The sequence below is a fragment of the Dermacentor albipictus genome, chromosome 5, assembly GCF_038994185.2.
Source record: "Dermacentor albipictus isolate Rhodes 1998 colony chromosome 5, USDA_Dalb.pri_finalv2, whole genome shotgun sequence".
Lineage (NCBI taxonomy): Eukaryota > Metazoa > Arthropoda > Arachnida > Ixodida > Ixodidae > Dermacentor > Dermacentor albipictus.
In genome coordinates, this window is record NC_091825.1 from 173,313,797 (window position 1) to 173,334,492 (window position 20,696).

Here is a 20,696-nt window from a genome sequence, read left to right on the forward strand (position 1 = left end):
TAATCGGTGGACACATATTTACAGCGACTCTAGAACAGCCATACGCAACTTTACCAACGGATATGTGACACGGATAGCAACAAAATTACTAGAGAAGGTCAACAGTGAGAGGATTGAAATCCGCTGGTTTCCTGCACATCTGGGGGTAGTGGACGGAGCTCGGAGAAACCTCAATGAGGTGGCAAATGAAGCAGCACGAGGACTTTCTAGCCGTGCTCTTCAAGACCGAGCAACTTACACTTCACCCGGGGAACACAGGGATCGATTATTAACATATAACGAAATCACGAAGCATTATTATTTAAGCAGAAGGGAGTACCCATTGCCACACGGTACGCTTTGCAGAGCCCAAGCGGTCACATTACGTTTGCTACAGACTAGAACATACCCAAGTCCATATTTTATTAACAAGATCTATCCTGAGAGGGAAACTCAAATCAACTGTAATAAGTGCAATGGCATCATTACTCTTGACCACATGCTTTGGCAATGCCCCGCGGTCTTCACAGACTGTGACAAGGAAGAAGAATGGTGGCGGCAAATGCTACATAGCGAATCACTCTCTGACCAATTACGGGCAGTCCAGAAGGCCCGCGATGTGGCTGAAGGGCTCGGCCTGACAGTCCCAACGTGGGAGCGGCCCGCGTCAACCTATGGTTGACCTTCAGGACCAAATAAAGTTCCTCATACCATACCATATAGCGTTCTCTGCACACGTTATCCAGTAAAGATTACTGTTGTGCAAGCTGCTGCGGTGACGGCAGCTTGGGATGTGTGGAGTGACATCCCTAGCCTTTCGTGTATAAAAGAATCAGCCTAGCAACTGATTTCATTGCCACTATGGGCAGTGGTGTGCTGTCAAAATTACCATTACTCCCATTACTGCCATTACTCTAAATTACCATTACTACCATTTCTTTAAAGCAGTAAAGCATTGTATACATCACCTCAGCAGTTGTAGTGGGGGTTTTCAGCAGCTTCCTTGGACATTCACTTTTGCAAAGCCAGGATGGCGAGTCAATTTTTTTTTATTGAAACAAATTAGCCAATATTCCAACTATTGCGAAGATTTCGTCACAGTAAAGTTAGAAGAATTATCGATGACACAACCTGGTTAGCCAATCGAACAGCTCGCCCAAGTGGCTTCAGTTGGGATAACTACGTGAATTGTGGGGGGGTGGTTAAAAACTGTGAGGAGTGGGCCGCTGTGATCAGAAGCGTTCCAAATTTTTAAAGATTATAATAATTTACACACTTTACGCGGAGTGCAAAAATGCATAATTTAATGATCAGAAAGACCTACCCTAACATCTCAGTACATTTGTATAATGTCAAAATCATTTCAGCGTCCCCTTCAGCACAATACGTCACTAATCCTTTAGCTTCAGAGGTAAAAAAGCACTTGAATCCATTCAACGGTGTCACATGTATGAGGCATTCGGCACAGAAAGGAAGCAGAGGACGATGTGTACGTATCAATTCGAACGGCACGAGCCCTTGAGGTGCGTGCCTCGAGCTGTGATCGAGGGAGAAGCGAAGCAGCGCTGAGCTTGGATTATCGACATGGCTCCGGGCCAAGAAGGTTGTAGCGTCAGCATCGCACTGGTGACGGGAGCCATGGATGTTCGGTCAAGTCTAATGCTGGCAGTCCAGGGTGTGGCCATCAACCATCAAAGTCGCTCGACTTTGCTGCAGCCTCTCACGGCAGTGCTGGGCACTCCAGGAAGGATCGCCTCTCAGAGGCAGACCAGCACAAATGATAGTCCCTGCGGCTTCTCGTTGGCACTCGAAGAAGAAGTAGCGGGGGAACCCGGAGTTGGGCCTAACTGGTGAGGCCGGGGTGCCACATCATCAACGGAGTTCAGGACACTGGCATCAGAGACAGACGAGTTGACTGGCCAACACAAAGGCAGCAACGGTTACAGAGTCGGCGAGAACACCGACTGTGATGAAGATTCGACATGTTTCGGACTTGGAATATACGTGGAATGACAAAACTCAGTATGGACAGTCCTTTCTAGTAGCGTCGCAGCCATAGGCTAGGGTGGCCTGACTTTCGCGTAGCAAACACCAAGGATCAACGCAGCCGGTAATAAGGACATGTTTAATGATTATTAAGCAGATTGCATAAGTGTTAGTATTTCTTCATTGTGTTTTAGTTTGTGCGAGTTTTATTTTGAGGTTGGGGTAGAGTGTAATTAAAATCTGTTTGCGGTGCTGCTCTGCGTCTCTCAACCCCATCTCTCGTAACATCTGCACACCCCCGAGATCGGTGACACACGACAATTGATGGACGTTCTACTGATTAGCTTCATATGCTAGAACTGAGCTGTAGTCAGTGTCGGCATAATAATTTGAAGTTGTCTTTAATAAGAGTGTTCAGAGAAATTTAGTAATATCTCCATGATATGAATCTCTTGGTATTGCAACAAAAAATTTAATTGCCCAAAATTCGTATCATCCAGAAGCGTAAAAAATAATTGGGAAATCAAGTGGAGGACAGAGCAATGAAATGGCCAACTTGATCGATTTCTTTTTAATGCAATGTTGAGGCCCCTTTTATCTCATGGCAAAATATTTGAAAGAAACATGCAGCAGAATTTGAGAGAATCACACTTTTTTAGTATGTTGTTTTCGAAATTGGTAATAAAATCGGGCTTTGGGAGGTGCTGTCGCACTGATAATTGTGCGAGCGCAGCTTTTCGTTGATGCAACACTGCCATTACCGTAAACAGCTTAGATTCAGATAGCGGCACTGTATTTCTCTATGCAGAAATAAAAGCAACAAGTTCGAGTACAAAAAAGAAAACTAGCATCACGGTTCATTACTGCAGTCGCATGGACATAGCGAGCACTTCTGTTGGCTGATGTGAATTTGAATCACTGCTGGACTTGTTTGGTGCACATTTTTGCAGCAGAGAGCTGTGCACTTCACTTGCTTAGTGGCAGACATTTCCAGATGTGCCTGGTTACCTCGAGCTTCTTTAATTGCTGCGTTCTAGCTGCTGCCTGATGGACATGATTTGCATAAGATAAGGAAATCTGTTTACTTTTCCTTGTGGCGGCAATGAAGCTACTTTGTATTGTGTGATCTGCCGGGTTTCGGAAAGATAGGAAAGTTTTGAATTGTCATTGGGTGCCGAAGACAATGGAAGGCGGGGTATACAGTTTTAAGGGTACCCACAGAAGCGAATGCCACTGCTCTCACTGACGTGGCAAAATAGGGTTGCGTGTGATTGCTGGTTCCTGATAAACTTGCCAGGTGGTTGAAAAATGGCTGACAAGCTGCAGGGTGCTACGTAAAACAAAAGCTTTTTTTGTCTCCTGGTTTGTTAAAAATGACAACCTAAAGAGATTAACCATGACCTTACAGCCTAGAATAGGCTAGCAGAACTATACAGATGAATCTGCAATCTCAGGCAGAAATGGGCCACTGGTTTGAAGAAATGTGTGCATTTGTTGCATTTCTCCATTTTATAGGGGATGGAAATTTTTATGTATACATATGCTATTAAAAAAGAACAGGCAGACTCAACTCTAGTTGGCATTAAAAAGTGAGGCATTCTTGTTGCGATTTCCTCATGAAACGTGTGTGTGTGTACATGAAGTGTGGTTTTCTAGGTATAAATATTAATGTGATGTAATAGTCCTGTGGAAACCCGCAAGGTGGAGATAAGTAATTAATAAAGGGAAAATCAAACATCCACCCGTTCATAGCAATTGCTACAAAGGGAACCCATACGGGTTCCTTGAAAGAAAAGCCTCACAGTTGAAGAAAAATTCATACTGGTCTGGTCCTTTATAAATATTAGTATTAAAGAGCAGCACATTACATGCTGAAATGATTTTGATTGCACTGAATTATAGACAGGCTACATATTATATAGATGTATATACATACAGTACATCACAAACATATAAAATTTGTTTAAATTTTGAGTGGTGTCATTAGTGTCGTGTTGCACCTGTGGTGTGTCTGATGCATTGGTTTCTTCTAGTGCAACTGCAGATCGAAACGCACCACTTGTCTTAATGCGCTGTCTTGCCCACGAGAAACTGTGTACTATGCCGCTTGTCGACGCTTGCATCTATGGCATAATGGTTTCAATATCAAACTTGTGTGCTAGAAATACTATGTTTGAGTTGTTCCGTTGGACAATTGATGAATGTTTATTTAGTCATTTATAATACCGTACTTTGTTTAAATCAATGAGTTTTCAAATTTGCAAAGCCGTTTGAAGCTAAAAGGACAAAGTTTAAGCAAATCAATGTGCTAACCCCATGCTGGCTGAATTGCCCTGCTTTCAGCTTCTCTGCAGACACCAGTGCCACAGTTCCCTGAAGTAATTGTATGAAACTCTATGCTTGAAATGGTCAACTATTTCTTTGCTGAACCATTCCTAGATGGCGCCATCCTGTTAAACACGCTTGGCATTAGAGGCCACATACGTACAAAAAATTGCCTGGAACTTGGCAAGAAAGCTTCGCTTTAATAAGCTTCATGAAGCGACATGTTTCTAATATTCCCAATAATGTTGCATGGGTAGCCAATTGGATCACTCTCTGGGTCTCTCCAGGGTGCGATCAACTATGTAGTGTGAGAAGAGGTGGCTGAAAACTTCAGGGAGCTGTGCCACTGCAATTGGTAGTGATGCAAATATTTAAAACCTTGTAATAAATTAAGTGCCTTACATGGAGCACTTAAATTTGCCTCTTCATGATCAGAAGGACTTACCCTACCGAATGTACACATGTATAGTACATGTTCGTGCGCTATCGTCAAAATTGTTTCAGGGTCTTTTTAAATACCATGGTTAGATGCCAATAGTTGCATCCCCTCCATCCTTTATTTCCACGCCATCCTGAGAAATTTGAAAGATTACTTTCCACCATCTGTGATAACACAGAGGTCTAAATCAATGTAATGTCAACTTTCTTGAAAGCAGAAGACAAGAATATGAGTGAACCACTCCCATACAGTTCCACATGCACCGATCTTCGTATTCAGGATGAGTATTTTCAGAAATTGCTCCCGGGTTGATGTTGAAAAAAAATTGAAGGCAATGTGCAACATAACGTATGAGGGGTCTTGAGAGGATATGAAGCTGTCCTTTGATATGGGCTTTGGTGTCATTGTACGTAAGGTTGTGCAGTGAAAGAAACTAGGAATTTTCAAGCAAAATGTGAGTGCAATGTCACAGTCGATTCAAGTGGTTCAGGAGTGAAGAATGTTCACTACACAAAAGAACCTTTGCAGTATGGAAAGTCAGGGTGACAAGTGTTGCTCACAAAGTTGTGTGGGTTCTCATGGTATACATGCTGTGTATGCTTGCAGTTGGACAGTAGTCAAGCCTCTTTCTGACAGACCATCAGTTGTAAAATCAGTAGACTTTGGCTGCGATGACATCTTGCAGAGAGAATATTTAGACACATACGAGTGTATTATGAAATGATTTTTTCTTAAGTATTTAGACATGTGCCAGGGGCCTTTTGCAAAAAAATCTAGTAGTTTGAAATGTGAAAAGTGTTGTCATTGTATGTGTGTCCCATACATGGAGTTGTGTCCATTGTGTGCTTCTATGCTGCAGGTTCTGTCCATTGAAGATGACAAGCTTTTTGACTTGAAGGTAAGTATATATGAACTGCAGTGTTTGTCTTTAGGCTTAGTGTGTGCCCCCATGTTTTGCCAGTACGTCAGGAAAGCTCCACGAGCCAAGTCTGTTGAGGGGATGGATGAGGAAAAGCTGAAAGGCCCTGACGGTAGTATCCGCCTGCACATAGGCCGAGTGCAGCTGGTGCTGCTTCGCAGGTTTCTTGTAGACCTCCAGGTGAGCTGACTACTGGATGTTCAACTTGTGGCCTTGACTGCTCTGACCCTGTTCTGCAGAAATTCTTGGAGCCATTCCTGCAGTCTGATTCCAAGTCGCTTGCACTCAAGTCAGCTGAGAAAGTTGTCCAGCAAAAGGTCTGTTTGTCAAAACAAGTGGCCCCTTCTGTGTATGTTTCTCCCATTTTATTTATTTATGCACATGTCATAAGTGTAATGAAAGTGCTTTTTCTTATTTTCATTTTAGCCTGCTTCAGTTTGGTTTGATTACTGTGTCAGTGTAATACAGTGTAGGTCATTAAGAGTTTCCAGAGGCGCACACATCTAAACTACAAGCACAGTAGCACTGTTTAACAGATCGACACCTGTTCAAGACATGCAGCACATCAAGCCTAGCTGACATTGGGACGTATGAATGATTGTTGCTGCTTACTGCTTTGAGAAGCAGTGCAATGGTGCAGTTAGGGGGGAATTAGCTCTAAAACAGGTTCACACAAATAAATTGGGGAAGAACACTTCCTCTTTTCCCTGAACAGTTGTGCCAGATCAGCTCACGTACCTAACAGTTCGTTTGTAGCTATGAATACCCAGCTCAGCTTCCTCAGCTTGCCTTCCTAATGACGGGTGAACAACAAGTTCAGTGCCGGTGTTTGAGAAAGCTCAACAGTTATTACCTGATTTCCCTAACGTTATTGTGTTGAAAAATCTTGGAGCATATCATAGCCACATTTCGTAGCTGCATATCATAGCCAACAATATAACTAATTTTCTTAAAGGGGGCATGACACCCAATTTTCAATCATAATCTGTATGGTGTAAAATGATCCTTGTGCGTTCAAGAACATGGCAAAATTTTAGCGCATTTGAGCCAGCATGTAATTCATAGTTGAATTTTTTATATTACACTCGAACGGCATAGTAGTCGAGCAACACTGGTACGTTCGCAAGCCAGGATGTCATAGGCTGCAATCAGTGTTTCATCTGGTCGTGCATGCTGGAAACTTCTGCTTTGTTCAGCTTGCCATTAGAATTGTTCAACATGCAGCGGCTGAAACAATGCCACCGTGTCACCTATGTAGAGCTGTTGGGTGCCAGAGTGAACGGAGCAAGGAGTGCTTCATATGGTACTTCAGGTTCCCCAAGGAGCCCATTAAGAGTAAGGCTTGGCAGATGAATGTGGGCAGGATAGACTGGCACTCATCTGACAATTTGTTTAGTTCTTGGAACAATTTACCCTAGACAGCTACAATGACGATTTGCACCTTCTGGCCGAGTTTGGTATACCCGTGAAGAAGCTGAGGCTGCAGCCAGACGTGATGCTGAGTGTGTTCGTGCACTGACCCATCTTGCAGACAGTGCCCTGGCCAGATGTCAGCCTTGATACATTTTTACCAAGAAAAAAAAATTTTTTTTTACAGATATCAGGTGCAATAAAGCAAGTTCAAGTAATGGTTCATTTAAAACATCATCATCAGCAGCAGCAGCAGCAGCTTGGCTACGCCCACAGGCAAAGGCCTCTCCCATACTTTTCCAACTACACCGGTCATGTGCTAATTGTGGCCCTGTTGTCCCTGTAAACTTCTTAATCTCATCCGCCCACCTAACTTTCTGCCTCCCCCTGCTACGTTTCCCTTCTCTTGGAATCCAGTTCGTAACCCTTAATGACCATAGGTTATCTTCCCTCCTCATTACATGCCCATCTCTTTTTCTTGATTTTAACTAAGATCTCACAAACTTGCCACGACATCACGACATCTTAAGCTGGAATACCCACATTTCTAACTTATGCACACCATGCACGTAGAGATACCTAAGTGCCCTTCAATTTTCTTACAGATGATTGTGTTTTGTTTACAGCGATTAATACCCGGGATGATCAACTGCTTCCTACTTCCAACCTAAATAATATTTCTGATTGGTGTACAAAAAATGGCTGTGGCTTAGCTAAGGTTAAGCCCAGGATGCGAAGCATACTAGCCTTTATTTTAGTTGTTGAACCACTGTTTAGCCTGGTGAACTGCTGTTGCTTGGTTATATTTGGTTCGGCTAGACGAAGAAACAACTCATGCGTTACTCTGCTTCGCCTTCAAGAGTGGAACGCGACAGCGTTCCCGTCGACCCGCCAAGGGGTGGAAGACAATGGCCTACGGCGCAGCGACTACGCGCCCCGCATTGGACGCGGTGAGCGTCGAGCAACGCAGCGTTCGGCGCGGCAACGAAATGTGCGCCTGAGCAAGCGACGCACTCCTGAGCCTTAGAAAGAGCTCGTTTCTAAGGCAACACCACATTCACTAGAGGCGCTTTTGTACCGCTTTGAAGCATCGTACTCGTGGCTCAGTGGTAGCGTCTCCGTCTCACACTCCGGAGACGCTGGTTCGACTCCCACCCAGCCCATCTTGCAAGAGTTGAGCCAAAGACACCTAGAAAATCAGTCTATGTAGCACGCCGCAACCTTCGCTTCTCATTCCAATGAGCAGCTGTCTCCAGGAGGCATCTCACCTCGTGAGTGTCTAGCAGAGGCAAGCGCAGCTGCGACGCCGCGAGCGATGGCGCGAGTCGGAGCCCCGTTTCTCCTCCGTCGTGACGTCACGGTGTCACGTTGTATTGAAGGCGACACCGCCGCGCCTGAGGAGCTGGGTTGAGCTCTCGTAATATGCTTCGCATAAAAAAAGCTTGAGAACAAGTTAAGGACCGCGCAAAGAGCGATGGAACGAAGAATGCTAGGCATAACTTTAAGAGACAGAAAGAGAGTAGTTTGTATCAGAGAGCAAATGGGCATATACGATATTCTAATAGACATTAAGAGAAAAAAATGGCGCTGGATAGTTTATGTAATGCGCAGACTAGATAACCGTTGGACCAGTAGGGTAAGAGAATGGGTACCAAGAGAAGGGAAGCGCAGTAGAGGACGGCAGAAGACTAGATGGAGTGACGAAATTAGGAAATTTGCGGGTGCTATTTGGAATTTGTTTGGCGCAGGACAGGGGTAATTGGAGATCTCAGGGAGAGGCCTTTGTCCTGCAGTGGACATGAGTAGGCTGATGATGATGATGACTAAATAGGACATGGAACTAAATGTAGAAAAAACTGCTTCATGAAAATAATAAGGTTCACAGCTTATCATACCATTACCACCTTTCTACTCGACCCCTTAATGAAGTAAGTGTGTATAAGTACTTTGGTGTCTCAATAATGAACGTCTTAAGCTGGAATACTTATGTTTATAAAGTATGCACACCATTCTTTAGTAACATCTCCTATGACAAACTAAAATATGCACCTGCTTCTATTATACTTCTGGCTTGCACAATGATTATTAGACTAACATTGGAGTACGCATGCACAGTTTGGGATTCATTCATTAATGCTGCCATAATTACTGGCAATCATTAACATTGCAGCTATGGAGATGATTCAGTGAAAAGCTGTCTGATTTATGTTCTTGAAATTCCGCAATACTGGCTCTCCTACTTCCTTAATGAACAATCACAGCATACCAATACTTGAAGCTCAGCTCAACTCTCTGCTGGGGAAGTTTGTTTCTCTGCTGAAAAGTAATAAGCTGCCAGTGAGCCTTGATCCATATCTAAAGCCCTTAACAACCTGACAAACAAGGCATCACCATGCACATAATCGCTTTCTGCGCAAGGACGAACATATTAAAGTGAAGCTTTCTTTGCCTCTTCCTCCGACTTACCCACTGCTGCTGCTGCTGCTACTACTGCTACTGCTACTACTACTGCTGGTGCTGCTGCTGTTGTCTGGCACACTGCATACTAGACAGGAGCAAAGTGACACGAGAAACTCATTTGGACCTTTGGCACCGCATCGAATGCGCACAATGCCCTCTGGAGCTCCCTGGGCGTCGCCACATTAGCTTCTTGACAGGCTAATTATCTGTGAACCCCCTCAAAATTATTGTAGGAATTGCAGCACTTACGTTTCTACTAACGCGCGAGTTCAGAGGGACCAAAAATATAATCGTAGAGAGGAGGGGGTAGAAGAGGCAATTCCCATACAAGGGGGAGAGAGAACAGGGGAGGTGAGAAGGCAAGGAAATGCTGCTACTATCGACACGACAGTGGTTGCAGGGAAATTGGATAAAGTTAAGTTCAAGGTACGGTACAGTAGGTTTCTACTATTTATGAAAGATAAACAACATGCAAATGTGTCAAGTGGACAACTTACGCAGGGCATGCAGAAGCATGGCCGCTTTAAAGCACACCTCAGTGTCCAAGCAACACTACGGAAGCAGGCGCACATCAAATCACCACTTCTGTGCCCGCCGTGGCATTGCTCGAGGTCGCGAATTTGATCCTGACCATGGCAGCCGCATTTTGATGGGGGTGAAAATAGAAAATGCACATGCACTTAGATTTTGGGACACTTCAAAGAACGCCATGGTGTCATAATTGATCCATAGTCCACAACTATGGTGTGCCTCATAATCCAATTGCGGTTTTGGCACATACAGCCCCATAATTCAATTTAAGTTTAATACTTCTGCCACAATGCGATGTGCCATGTGAGGCAATGACAGTGCTCAAACCTTTTAGAGGCTATGAAATATGGCGCACAACGCCTCAAGCAAACATCTCTCCCTTTGTGTTTTGTGTACTATGCAGACAAACAGCAGTGGTGCACGCAAGGTAACATTTAACATCAACTCACCATTCTCGTGTTGGACAAAACGTTGAAGAAATTAAATATTTGCCAGTAATATCACTGCTAATTTTCGTCAATCAAAGCAAACGGCACACAAAGCTTCGCTTACATCGATTCCCACAGTACATGGTATCTGCATAATTTTTATGTATTCCTTCTTCCCTAGAGCAGTAACTGACTGGAACCAGTGGCCACCGCTTTACTAAACAACTCTGAGAGCTTTGATAATTTGCAGCCATGATTTTGTTATTTTTTGTACTATACATTTTTTTCTTGATATAGTTCATCGTGTATTGTCCCTCCTGCCTGGGCCTGATGGAAGCTTGCAGTATTGTGTAAATAAAAAAGAAGTCACAGTTTCACCCGAAAGGCAAAGCATCGATTGCGATAGCAACTTAGTACACACCTATACGATGTAAGGATAGTAGTTTTATTGGATGTATAAACTTGGGAATATCCGCTTGCTAACTGAATTAACAAGTATGGTGTAAGCATGCACAGGCAAACATGAGTGCATCACACTCGATGAATGCGGACACTTGCTGTCAAAACACTCTTGGGAGTAAGCATGGCAGCAGCAGCGAGCAAAGTGACCTTTGTGCAGTCTATCGCTTCAACACAAGAGCGGCGACAACAAATTGCACACAAAGGTATGAGCCGTCTGCAGATCCCTTTGAAGATACGGTGCGCGCGCCCGTGCAAAATACACACTTGTTGGCGGAGTTGAAGCCGCCCCCCCAGCCCTTCCCTCCCGCACTGCCTCCCCACTTTTTATCCATATATGGCGTTCAAGTTTGAGCCACGAAATGCACAATTGCTGCCAGAGCACAACACCCCCCCCCCCCCCCCCCCCCCCACGGCCTTTCGCACAACAGAAGACAACGCTTTTGCTCTCCCCTTTCTTCCTTCGCGCGTGCCAGATTGAGCTGCGATCGTTGGCTTCCTTCATGTGCTTTCACTCGCACATCTTACGACGCGCGGTGATGGTGTTATCGCCCTTGGACTTTATACGAAACATCACGGCGATGGTGGCGGCAAAAATGCACCTGGTGTGTCCATATAATTGCTATTGCAATAATAAATGAACAGACGTGTGGTTGCTCTGGCAGGACAGAAAGTGACTCTTGACGTTCCCTCTAGAGGAGTGATCGGTGCTGGTGTTGTGGGCAGAAACTTGAGCTTACCTCATCTATTGACGCTTGTGCACACTGTCCCTGAATGTTGCAGAACATACTACTGCCACTGCTGCTGATTGCTGATACAGTGGAACCCCGGCTGTATGAGCTTTTATGGAACACACAAAAATTTTGTATAATTCGGGCATTGTATAACCTTACCAACAAAAATGATGTCTGTAATGCACGGTTTTGCATGACAGAGCTGCAAGGAGCTTCAGTTTAAGCTACACTCTAATACTCTGCAGGACTCGGAAACCAAAACGCGCAAAAAAGTGAATACTGCAGTGCACATGCCAATCGTGCTTTATTGGAGCAAGGATTAGGAATAGAATTTATTGACAGGAAAGACAGGTCGACCTGAGCTAGTGCGCTCTATTCTGCTACTCTGCACTGGGGAAGAGGGAAGGGGAGTGAAAGTACTAGGATGGATGATGATGATAAGAGAAGTGGCGAGTGCTTATGTACATGAGACAGTTGTCTTGCTAGAGCAGCTCGTCGAGCTTACTGTCCTGCAGAAACTTCAACAACACTTTAGTTGCACGCACTGAAGTTGCAGTGTCAGGCCATGGGCCGAGGATAGCTTCCTCCGACAGTGGTTGCTTGCCAACACTGACTAGAAAACCTTCTAACGTCCTTTGCTCCAGCACATATGCTGGGCAATCATACAGTATGTGTTCCAATGTTTCAGGCGCCTCGCAGTGTTCACAAAAGGGCTGTTCGATTGGCCAATAATGAGGTGCGCGTAGCGATGGGTGAAAGCAAAGCCCAGCCAAATCCTGTGTAGCAATGATGTTTTTCTCCGCGTAACCTTTGGGGACGAACAGAATTTGCCGTCTGGGTCGATCATATGTAGGCGTCTGTGAACGTTGTTATCGTGGGCTCTGTATGCCTTTATAAGGTCCTGCATGAGTGCCTTGATCACGGAGTTGGTGTCAGGTCATGAGTAGGCAATCCGTACTTCATCAGAGGAAGAGAAGGCCGATTTTGCCCTACTGTCAGCAAGTTCATTGCCAATCACACCACAAGGACAGGGCACCCTTTGAAAAGTGATCACGTGGCCGCTTAACTCAGCACTGTGATAAAGCTTGGCGATTTCCACTACAAGCAGGTGGTATGGTCCTTTTTTTAAAAAGTATTTTAGCGCCTGTAGTGCTGATTTGGCATCGCAGAATACCGTCCATTTATGAAGTGTCTGCGTTCTCATAAAACGGACAGCCTTCCATATTCTCGCAAGTTCAGCAGCCGTAGATGTCGATTTGTGGTCCAATTGAAATAGCCGAGTAATTCCAAGTTGCGGGATGACAAATCAGCCGTTGTGGCAGATGGCATGACCGAACCATCAGTATATACTTGTACAGTCCCACTATATAATGTAAATATTGTGGGGATGCGCGACTCTCGCGCGTCCCCTGATATCTTGTTTTCCCGCATAGCTCCTGCAGTGCAGCTTTGCCGCGTGGCCTGGCGCCCGCGGCGGTCGGAGTGGTACAAGCGCAGTGCGAGAGATGGCACGAGTGTTGTGCTGCTGCGGGGTTACTTGGGTGTGGGCAAGACAAGGTGCGCTCTCTTTGGTTCGGGACAGCAAGCAGTGCGGACGTGCCGCGCGTGCCTCGATCCATGCTTCTGCGAGACCGTCTCGCGTGGCCGCCTTCGAACGCGCCACCGTTCGCATGACCGTACACGTGAACGACCAGGCGTTGGGATCCAGCATGGGGCGAACATATTCGCTCGCTATCCGGTCGCGGTGAGTCGGACTTCCTAGATTTGTCGCGCGCCCATCGGCATGTTTTGTGGATAGCAACTTGGCTAGCAGGCATTGATCTATGAAACATGCAATAAATGCCCTTGTGATTGTTTGCACTACTGTGTTGTCGTTCCTTTGTCCCAAGAGCACAGAGGAGAACCCCACAATATATAGGAGAGGGTGAGCTGTTTCAAGCCAATGGAAGAAACGTGGGATTTCTTCATAATTACGGGTATCTGAAGCCTCGCTAGTGGTCTTGGCAATGTCCATGGAGGTGTCTCGGGGTCGTTGGTGGCGTGGAACCTGGCAGGTATAATGCTTGCGTGACATGCAGTTGCTTTAGAAAAACCACAGTCAAGGTTGGTTCTTGGAAGTGTTGATAGAGGATGGTGCGAGTGTCTAGTCAGCAGGCGAAGATAGGTTTGCACAGGTTCACAAGTTCTCAAATCGATCAAGGCAGAAAGCTGGGCTAGTTGGTGTGCCATCATTAATGAAAAGACCAGCATAAATAACAGGGACACAGACAGAAAAGATGACAGGACGAGCGCTAACTCGTTCTGTCGCGTCCTGTAGCGCTCGTCCTGTCTTCTCTGTCTGTGTCCCTGTTATTTGCGCTAGTCTTTTGATTAAGGATCACAAGACCTGTATATGTCAATTGGACAGGCCTGTGCTTCTGCTATTGTGCCCTTAGTTGATGTGCAGCTTGGCAAGCCAAGGAATATCCGCAGAGCTTGTGCTTGAAGGCACTCCAGCATGCGTATACAAGATGATCCCATGTTAGATAGCACAGACATGCTTTAGCGTATGCAGCCCACAAAAAGTGCCTGGTACACTTGGAGCAAACTTCGCTTGGAAGGGTCCCATCTCAGTCCAGATATTACACGAAGAATGTGTATGAAGTTGGTCAGTTTAACCCTAAGCGCAGTAACATATGGTCCAAGAAAGTTTGCGGTCTATTATCACACCAATAAATCTGTGATGGGTGACTAAAGGGAGTGCTGTTCCGTCGACGATTGGATATTGTGACATTGATGTGCATGTGAATGCCAACACTGCACACTTAACTTCTGAGAGTTGCAGGTCTCTACTGCGCAAGTACTTCACCGTGATGGTTGCCGCTCGTTGAAGCCTTGCACGCACTTGTGGACATGTGACCCCAGATGACCAGATGCAGATATCATCCGCGTACGTGTTGATATACGTTGTTTCAGGCAGCTCATCCATAAGGCCCACCAGTATGATAGTGAACAATATTGGGCTAAGGGCGCCACCCTGTGGAACACCCCTGCAAACGTCATGTCTGTCAGTCTCACCATCCGAAGTGGATGTGAAAATAGTGCTGCCACTGAAGTAACTGTGCAGCCATGCATACATCCGGCCACCAACTCCAATTGGCGGCGAGGAGTTACGGAGTCGCCATCTAGCGGAAGCGACTCGCTGGCGTAGTATGAGGGATGACGCGGCGCGCTCCTCATAAGTTTTGCTGTAAACGTTCACTGAAAACAGCACGCGCGAGCTCTCCCGGACATTTCTGTAAGTACTGTCGAAACGAGAGAAGTTTTTTACTGTCTAAATAATAATCTTGGGCAAACTGAAAGCACACAATCGTTTACAGACGCTATCTCTTTACCGAATACGTACCGTGAACGCCACTGCGCGCGGTCGCCGCGATGGAGTCTAGCTCCCGAACCAGCTTCTTGCGTGAAAGGTAGGTAAACGCTGAGAGCAAGCTATGTGAAATATGTTCTTATAGTGTTTGCATAACTAAATGGAGCGTAATAGAACGAAGCCTCAATGCAGCGATCGCGCAGATTCCCAGCGACCGGGCGCGTCTGGATGCTTGTCCGCGCACTGTTTCGCTTTCTCCGCGCACGCGTTTTCGCACCGCGCCATGAGCTATAGGCCGCAGAATATGAGTATTTCACGGTATACAAGCAACCATTGTTGCGTGGGTGCTATCAGAGCTGTTCAAAGATAACTTCATTGTAGAGACTTCGACGCCTACGGGGACTGTGATGTGCCATCGCGACGATTCAATCTTTTTTTTTTCTTCTAAATTCTTTGACCTTTCAATATTATTTCTCGAGTTGCGTCGCACTGTATGTTTATCGGTGTTCTCAGCGTGCAATTTCCCGCTGCTCCTTTTTTGTAATCCAGTGCATGCATTAATTCATAACACAAACATGACTATATGCCAGGCATTTTTTAATGTCCTTCTTACCGCTGCCTTTCCACTCCACTCAACTTGCCAGTATCTATAGCATCGACAAGTACATAGACCAAACCGTCATGACATTAGTCGGGCCGCGGACTCGGGCGAGCGTCTCAGTGCGCGTTTTCAGAACATCGCAGACCGGGCGCCGTAGTAGAAATCTTCCTCGCGTCTGTGCTTGCTGCATACCCGAGTTGCAGCCGATGTCTGTTTGCCGGTTTTATGTTTCGTGAGCCAAGCTTCACGCAGCTTCTTGTCCTGCGGCTACGTGTGAATAAGGCTGACACCGGCCTCCGTTACGTGCGTTCGGCCCTGCGGCACTGAGCAGTAGCCTACTATGTTGCGCGCCTTCAAAGGCAGCCACTACCTATTGTAGTGCTTTCAAGCGTTGTAAAGGAGACACTCGAAGCGGGAAAATTTCGCCACTTAATGAGGACCGCAGCGTACGAGGGAATTTACACTCGTTTTCAGCTCGCTTCGGCGCTCCCGAAGCAGCCGACGCGGCCGCTATGTCCACGTGATCCCTCCTAGCACGTCACGCCGACGGTGGCGCCAGCTTTTCCAGTGGTGGAGCTCGAGGCCAATATCCTCAAGTGCCCGAAGAATTGAATGGTGGAAGACGTTGTCGTAGGCACCTTTAATATCGAGAAATATTGCACACACCAGACGACGGCGTCTCTCTTCCTGTTGAACTGGAGATACTAGGTCAATCACACCGTCAATGGACGATCGGCCTCTTCTGAATCCATTGATAAAATCAGGAAGTCCTCCACTTTTCTCGAGTAGCCATTCCAGTTGGCTCAGCACCATGCGCTCCATCACTTTACTGACACAGCTTGTCAAAATTGGCCAATAATGTGAGAGATCATGTGGGCATTTTCCGGGTCCCATGTAGAGTTGTAGAGCGTCAGGTGAATTTCTCGAGTTTCTTCTCCAAGATGGTAAATCGTGGAGTATGTAATTCGACCTGGTCCTGGACAAGATGACCGGCGGGAAGTAGATATCGCAGTGTCGAGCTCGTACATAGTAAAAGGCACATCCAGACGGTGATCACTAGATGGTGGAAAAGTCAGTGGTGATTGCATTGGTGTACTGTTAGAAGAACTCGCAAGTAATTTGCACAAGTTATCGGCGGCCTCAACTTCACGCAGGTTTTGCCGTATGGCCACAGCGCTGAACGGGTGCAGCTGTTGTGGAGGCGATCGAAGGCTTCGCACAATTTTCCAAATTCTAAAGAGAGGTTTTCTTGGATCCAGAGAGCCACAGAATGATCTCCAGCGTTGTTTGTCGAGCTTGTCAAGGTGGCGTAGGACATGACGCCGAGCTCGGTGTGATGCAGTGACGCCTAACGGTGATTTGGTCCTTCTGTACTTCTGTTCTTCTCGACGCTGTATCACGCGAAGTTGCTCGTATTGGTCATCAATAGGTGATCTAGGTGAAGGTGCGCTGAGGTGTTTTGTGTCACGTAATGTTGCTGCGATGACATCTTCAATATTGGATGGTGATTGGATGGCTTGACATGCGGTGTTCACAGATTCTCGAAATGTTGGCCAATCGAAAGCACAGTGTGCGGAGCTGGGGGATGTAACCATTTCATCTGAATATATGTTGGTAGAAGCTCACTTCCATGGGTGTCGAGATCAGTACACCATCGTGTAGCAGACAGCAGGCTCTTTGAAACAAACGCAATGTGAAGACAACTGCTGTAGTAAGAGCCTCGAAGGTATGTTGGCAAGCCATCATTGATCACCATCAAGCCTTGACTAAGTATGAAGTCAGCCAAGTCTCTACCGTGGGCGTTCATCGAAGCAGAGCCCCCTGGAGCAAGGATAAAAGTGCTGCACCAATTGCGCCATTCTGCTCCAAACTTCCGAGCTGCGCCAGCCTGCTCCAAAGCCCCAATTTCGTGTGAAGGGAATTAAATTGAGCGTGATGTGCACATTTGCTGGCAACCACCATACAACCATAGCTCTGTACTGCTGCTATTCTTGATATCATTGTCAGGTCGGATTGACCCGGAGAGCTTCTAGGGAGTCCCTGATTGGCTCAAAATGCTGCCAATACAGAATTCGACATCATGGCACAATTTGATGATGTCCAGAATAGTACTCCAGGACTCCAAGCCAAGGCAACTAGTTTGGGTTGTGGCGTCTGGAGTGTGGGTGTTAGGTGCCACATCACAACTTGGCCGTAAGGAAAGGAGGAATGTGTTATATATGTTTATAATTCTTACTCATTCATGTGCCATGTGGATCAGCTAAAAATAATTTGAACTGGTGCAATTTTTGTGGGACAGACGTGCATAATCTCACGCTTTTGTTCAAGAAAACGGTGTACCACAAGGAGTAGTGCTAAGCTACACACTTTTCATAATTAAAATGAACTTTCGTACTGTTATCTTACCCATGGTATCTTGTTCTGTTTATTTGGACGACATCCAAATCAGCTTCATATCTTGTAACCTGTTTATATGTGAACACAAAGTACAGTTAAGTGTTAATCTGCTTGCAAGATGAGCAGACTTAAATGGTGTGGGGTTCTCCTCCATGCTCTTGGGACAAATGAACGACAACACAGTAGTGCAAGCAATCACAAGGGCATTTATTGCACCTTTCATAGGTCAATGCCTACTAGCCAGGCTGCTATCCACAATACAGGCCGATGGGTGCGCGACAAATCTAGGAAGTCCGACTCACCGCGACCGGATAACAAGCGAATATGTTCGCCCCATGCTGGATCCCAACGCCTCGTCGTTCGCGTGTAAGGTCACGCGAACGGTGGCGCGTTTGAAGGCGGCCACGCGATGCAGTCTCGCAGAAGCATGGATCAGCGCACGCGCGGCACGTCCGCGCTGCTCGGCATCCTCGACCCAACGAGGAAGCTCCTTGTCTTTCGGCGCCCAAGTAACCCCGCCTGTCGGCAGCGTTAGCAGCGCAAGACTCGCGCCATCTCTTGTACTGTGCCTCAACCATGCCGACCGCCGCGGGCGCCAGGCCACGCGGCGAAGCCGGATTACAGGAGACGGGAGCCGTGTGGGAAAACAACTTATCAGGGGACGCGTTAGAGTCGCGTCCCCGGATACTCCACGTTGGGCAGCCAGATGTGGTGTTCTCACACCCGTGCTCTTGGGACAAAGGAACGACAACACAGTAGTGCAAACAATCACTAGGGCATTTATTGCACCTTTCATAGATCAATGTCTGCTAGCCGAGTTGCTATCCACAAAAGATTCCGATGGGCGTGCGACAAATCTAGAAGTCCGAGTCACCGCGACTGGATAACGAGCGAATATGTTCGCCCCATGCTGGATCCCAACGCCTGGTCATTCGCGCGTACGGTGGCGAATGGTGGCCTGTTCCAAGGCGGCCACGTGAGGCGGTCTCGCAGAAGCATGGGTTGGCGCGCGAGCGGGACGTCCACGCTGTTCGCCGATCCGCCGGGAAAAGAGCAAGCCCCCTTGTCTCTCAGCGCCCTGTAGGTGGCGTTAGCAGCGCAACACTCGCGCCCTCTCTCGCACTGCGCCTCAACGACTCCGACCGCCGCGGGCGCCAGGCGACGCCGTGAAGCCGGATTACAGGAAACGCGCCATGCGGAAAAAACATATCAGGGGACGCGCGAGAGTCGCGCGTCCCCACAGCGTTCGAAGGCGGCCACGCGAGACAGTCTGGCAGAAGCATGGATCGGCGCGTGCGCGGGACGTACGCCGTGCTTGCCGGTCCGCAGCCCAAGAGCAAGCGCCTTGTCTTTCCGTGCACTCCGCCTGTCGGCGACGTCAGCAGCGCAACACTCGCGCCATCTCTTGTACTGCGCCTCCACCACTCTGACCGCCGCGGGCGCCAGGCCAAGCGGTGAAGCCGGATTACACAGGAGGCGCGTGCCGTGCGGGAAAACCACATCAGGGGACGCGTGAGTGTCGTGCATCCCCACAAGTTGCAAGTAGCGCTCTGTGGTGTGTGCTTCTCTTCTGTGTGGGTTGTCCAAATGTTGCGCAATCGAGCCTCTAATATGCTATACCAACACGCCCAGTCTTCAACTTTGGCAACTTTCGTTATTCTTGTCAGAGCATCCACATTTTAACTAAGAGGGCGCTTAATTATTATGCAGAAGTAAATTTTTTAGAAATTGTCAGTCAAAGAAATTTGTTGAAAGGTCTTGCGAGTTTGTGGGACAGGCAAAAGGTCCCACCTAGGTGTCGGCCAGGAGTTCTTGAGTCCTCGCGGCTTCCTGGGCCAGCTGGACTGCCCAAAGTTGATCGTCGAGGGTAGAGCTGAGCAGCACAGTTTTCCAGTGTGCGTGGAGGTGATCGCGAGAGGCTGCATCTCCATTATTGTTTGTTATGCCTCAGCATTCCCATAGTACATGTTCCAGAGTGTCTCTAGAACCACAGTTCTTGCATTTAGCTGTCTTGCATTTATCTGTCTTCCATATGCCTGGGTAAACAAGGTGTGAGATCACCGTTCGGTTAAGTTCTGGTCTGTAACTGCTGCCATTCGACAGACTGCTTTTTCCTGAGCTGTTGTAGCGGGTGGCAGAGTGACAGAGACAATCCAAGAGCACATACCACACTGCCCTATTTCAGTGACAGCGAACTAGATATATAGGCTGCTTGCCTATGACGTAACATAAAAAGAACGAATCATGTTTGACACATGTGGCACAGCACTTCATATCACTTCTCCCTTTCTTTTAAAACTGCAGTCTTTGCACGGGTCTTCGTTGTAGGGTAGACCTCCGTAAGACCGGCGGACTTGGGGGAGAGAGAGCCTGTTCCGCTGGGAGGGACGTTGGAGGTGTTGTCGAAGGAACAGGCGCAGCGCCACTTGCTTCTGGAGTGGCCAGGCTGCACCGGGCTTCTGGCGTTGACGTGGGCCGATTCTTGATGTCCGGGCTGGGTTGAAGCGAGTCGGGAGCCTCCGCTTTTGGGGTCACGGGTGACACAGGGACGCGACGGAAAATTTGGTCGAAGTGACGTCTGGCTAGGCCATCTGGAGTGTCGACCGTTACAAGGCGTGAACCCTCTGGGCTCTTGACGATGACTGGACGCCAACGCTTCCCTTGGCCAAAGTTGCG

At 47.2% G+C, this 20,696-nt stretch overlaps 1 protein-coding gene across 12 annotated transcripts in view; it reads left to right on the plus strand.

The window, feature by feature from the left end:
- Positions 1-20,696, plus strand: part of LOC135897507 (intermembrane lipid transfer protein VPS13A-like) — a 1,023,564-nt gene that overhangs the window by 290,088 nt on the left and 712,780 nt on the right. For all 12 annotated transcript variants that reach the window (XR_011514733.1, XR_011514732.1, XM_070539327.1 and 9 more), the window contains 3 exons: positions 5,589-5,627; positions 5,691-5,828; positions 5,888-5,965. Coding sequence is in view for 10 of the 12 variants with exons in the window: in XM_070539327.1 (XP_070395428.1) it covers positions 5,589-5,627; positions 5,691-5,828; positions 5,888-5,965 (255 nt within the window). In the remaining 2 variants the exon portion in view is untranslated. The remainder of the gene's footprint in view (positions 1-5,588; positions 5,628-5,690; positions 5,829-5,887; positions 5,966-20,696) is intronic.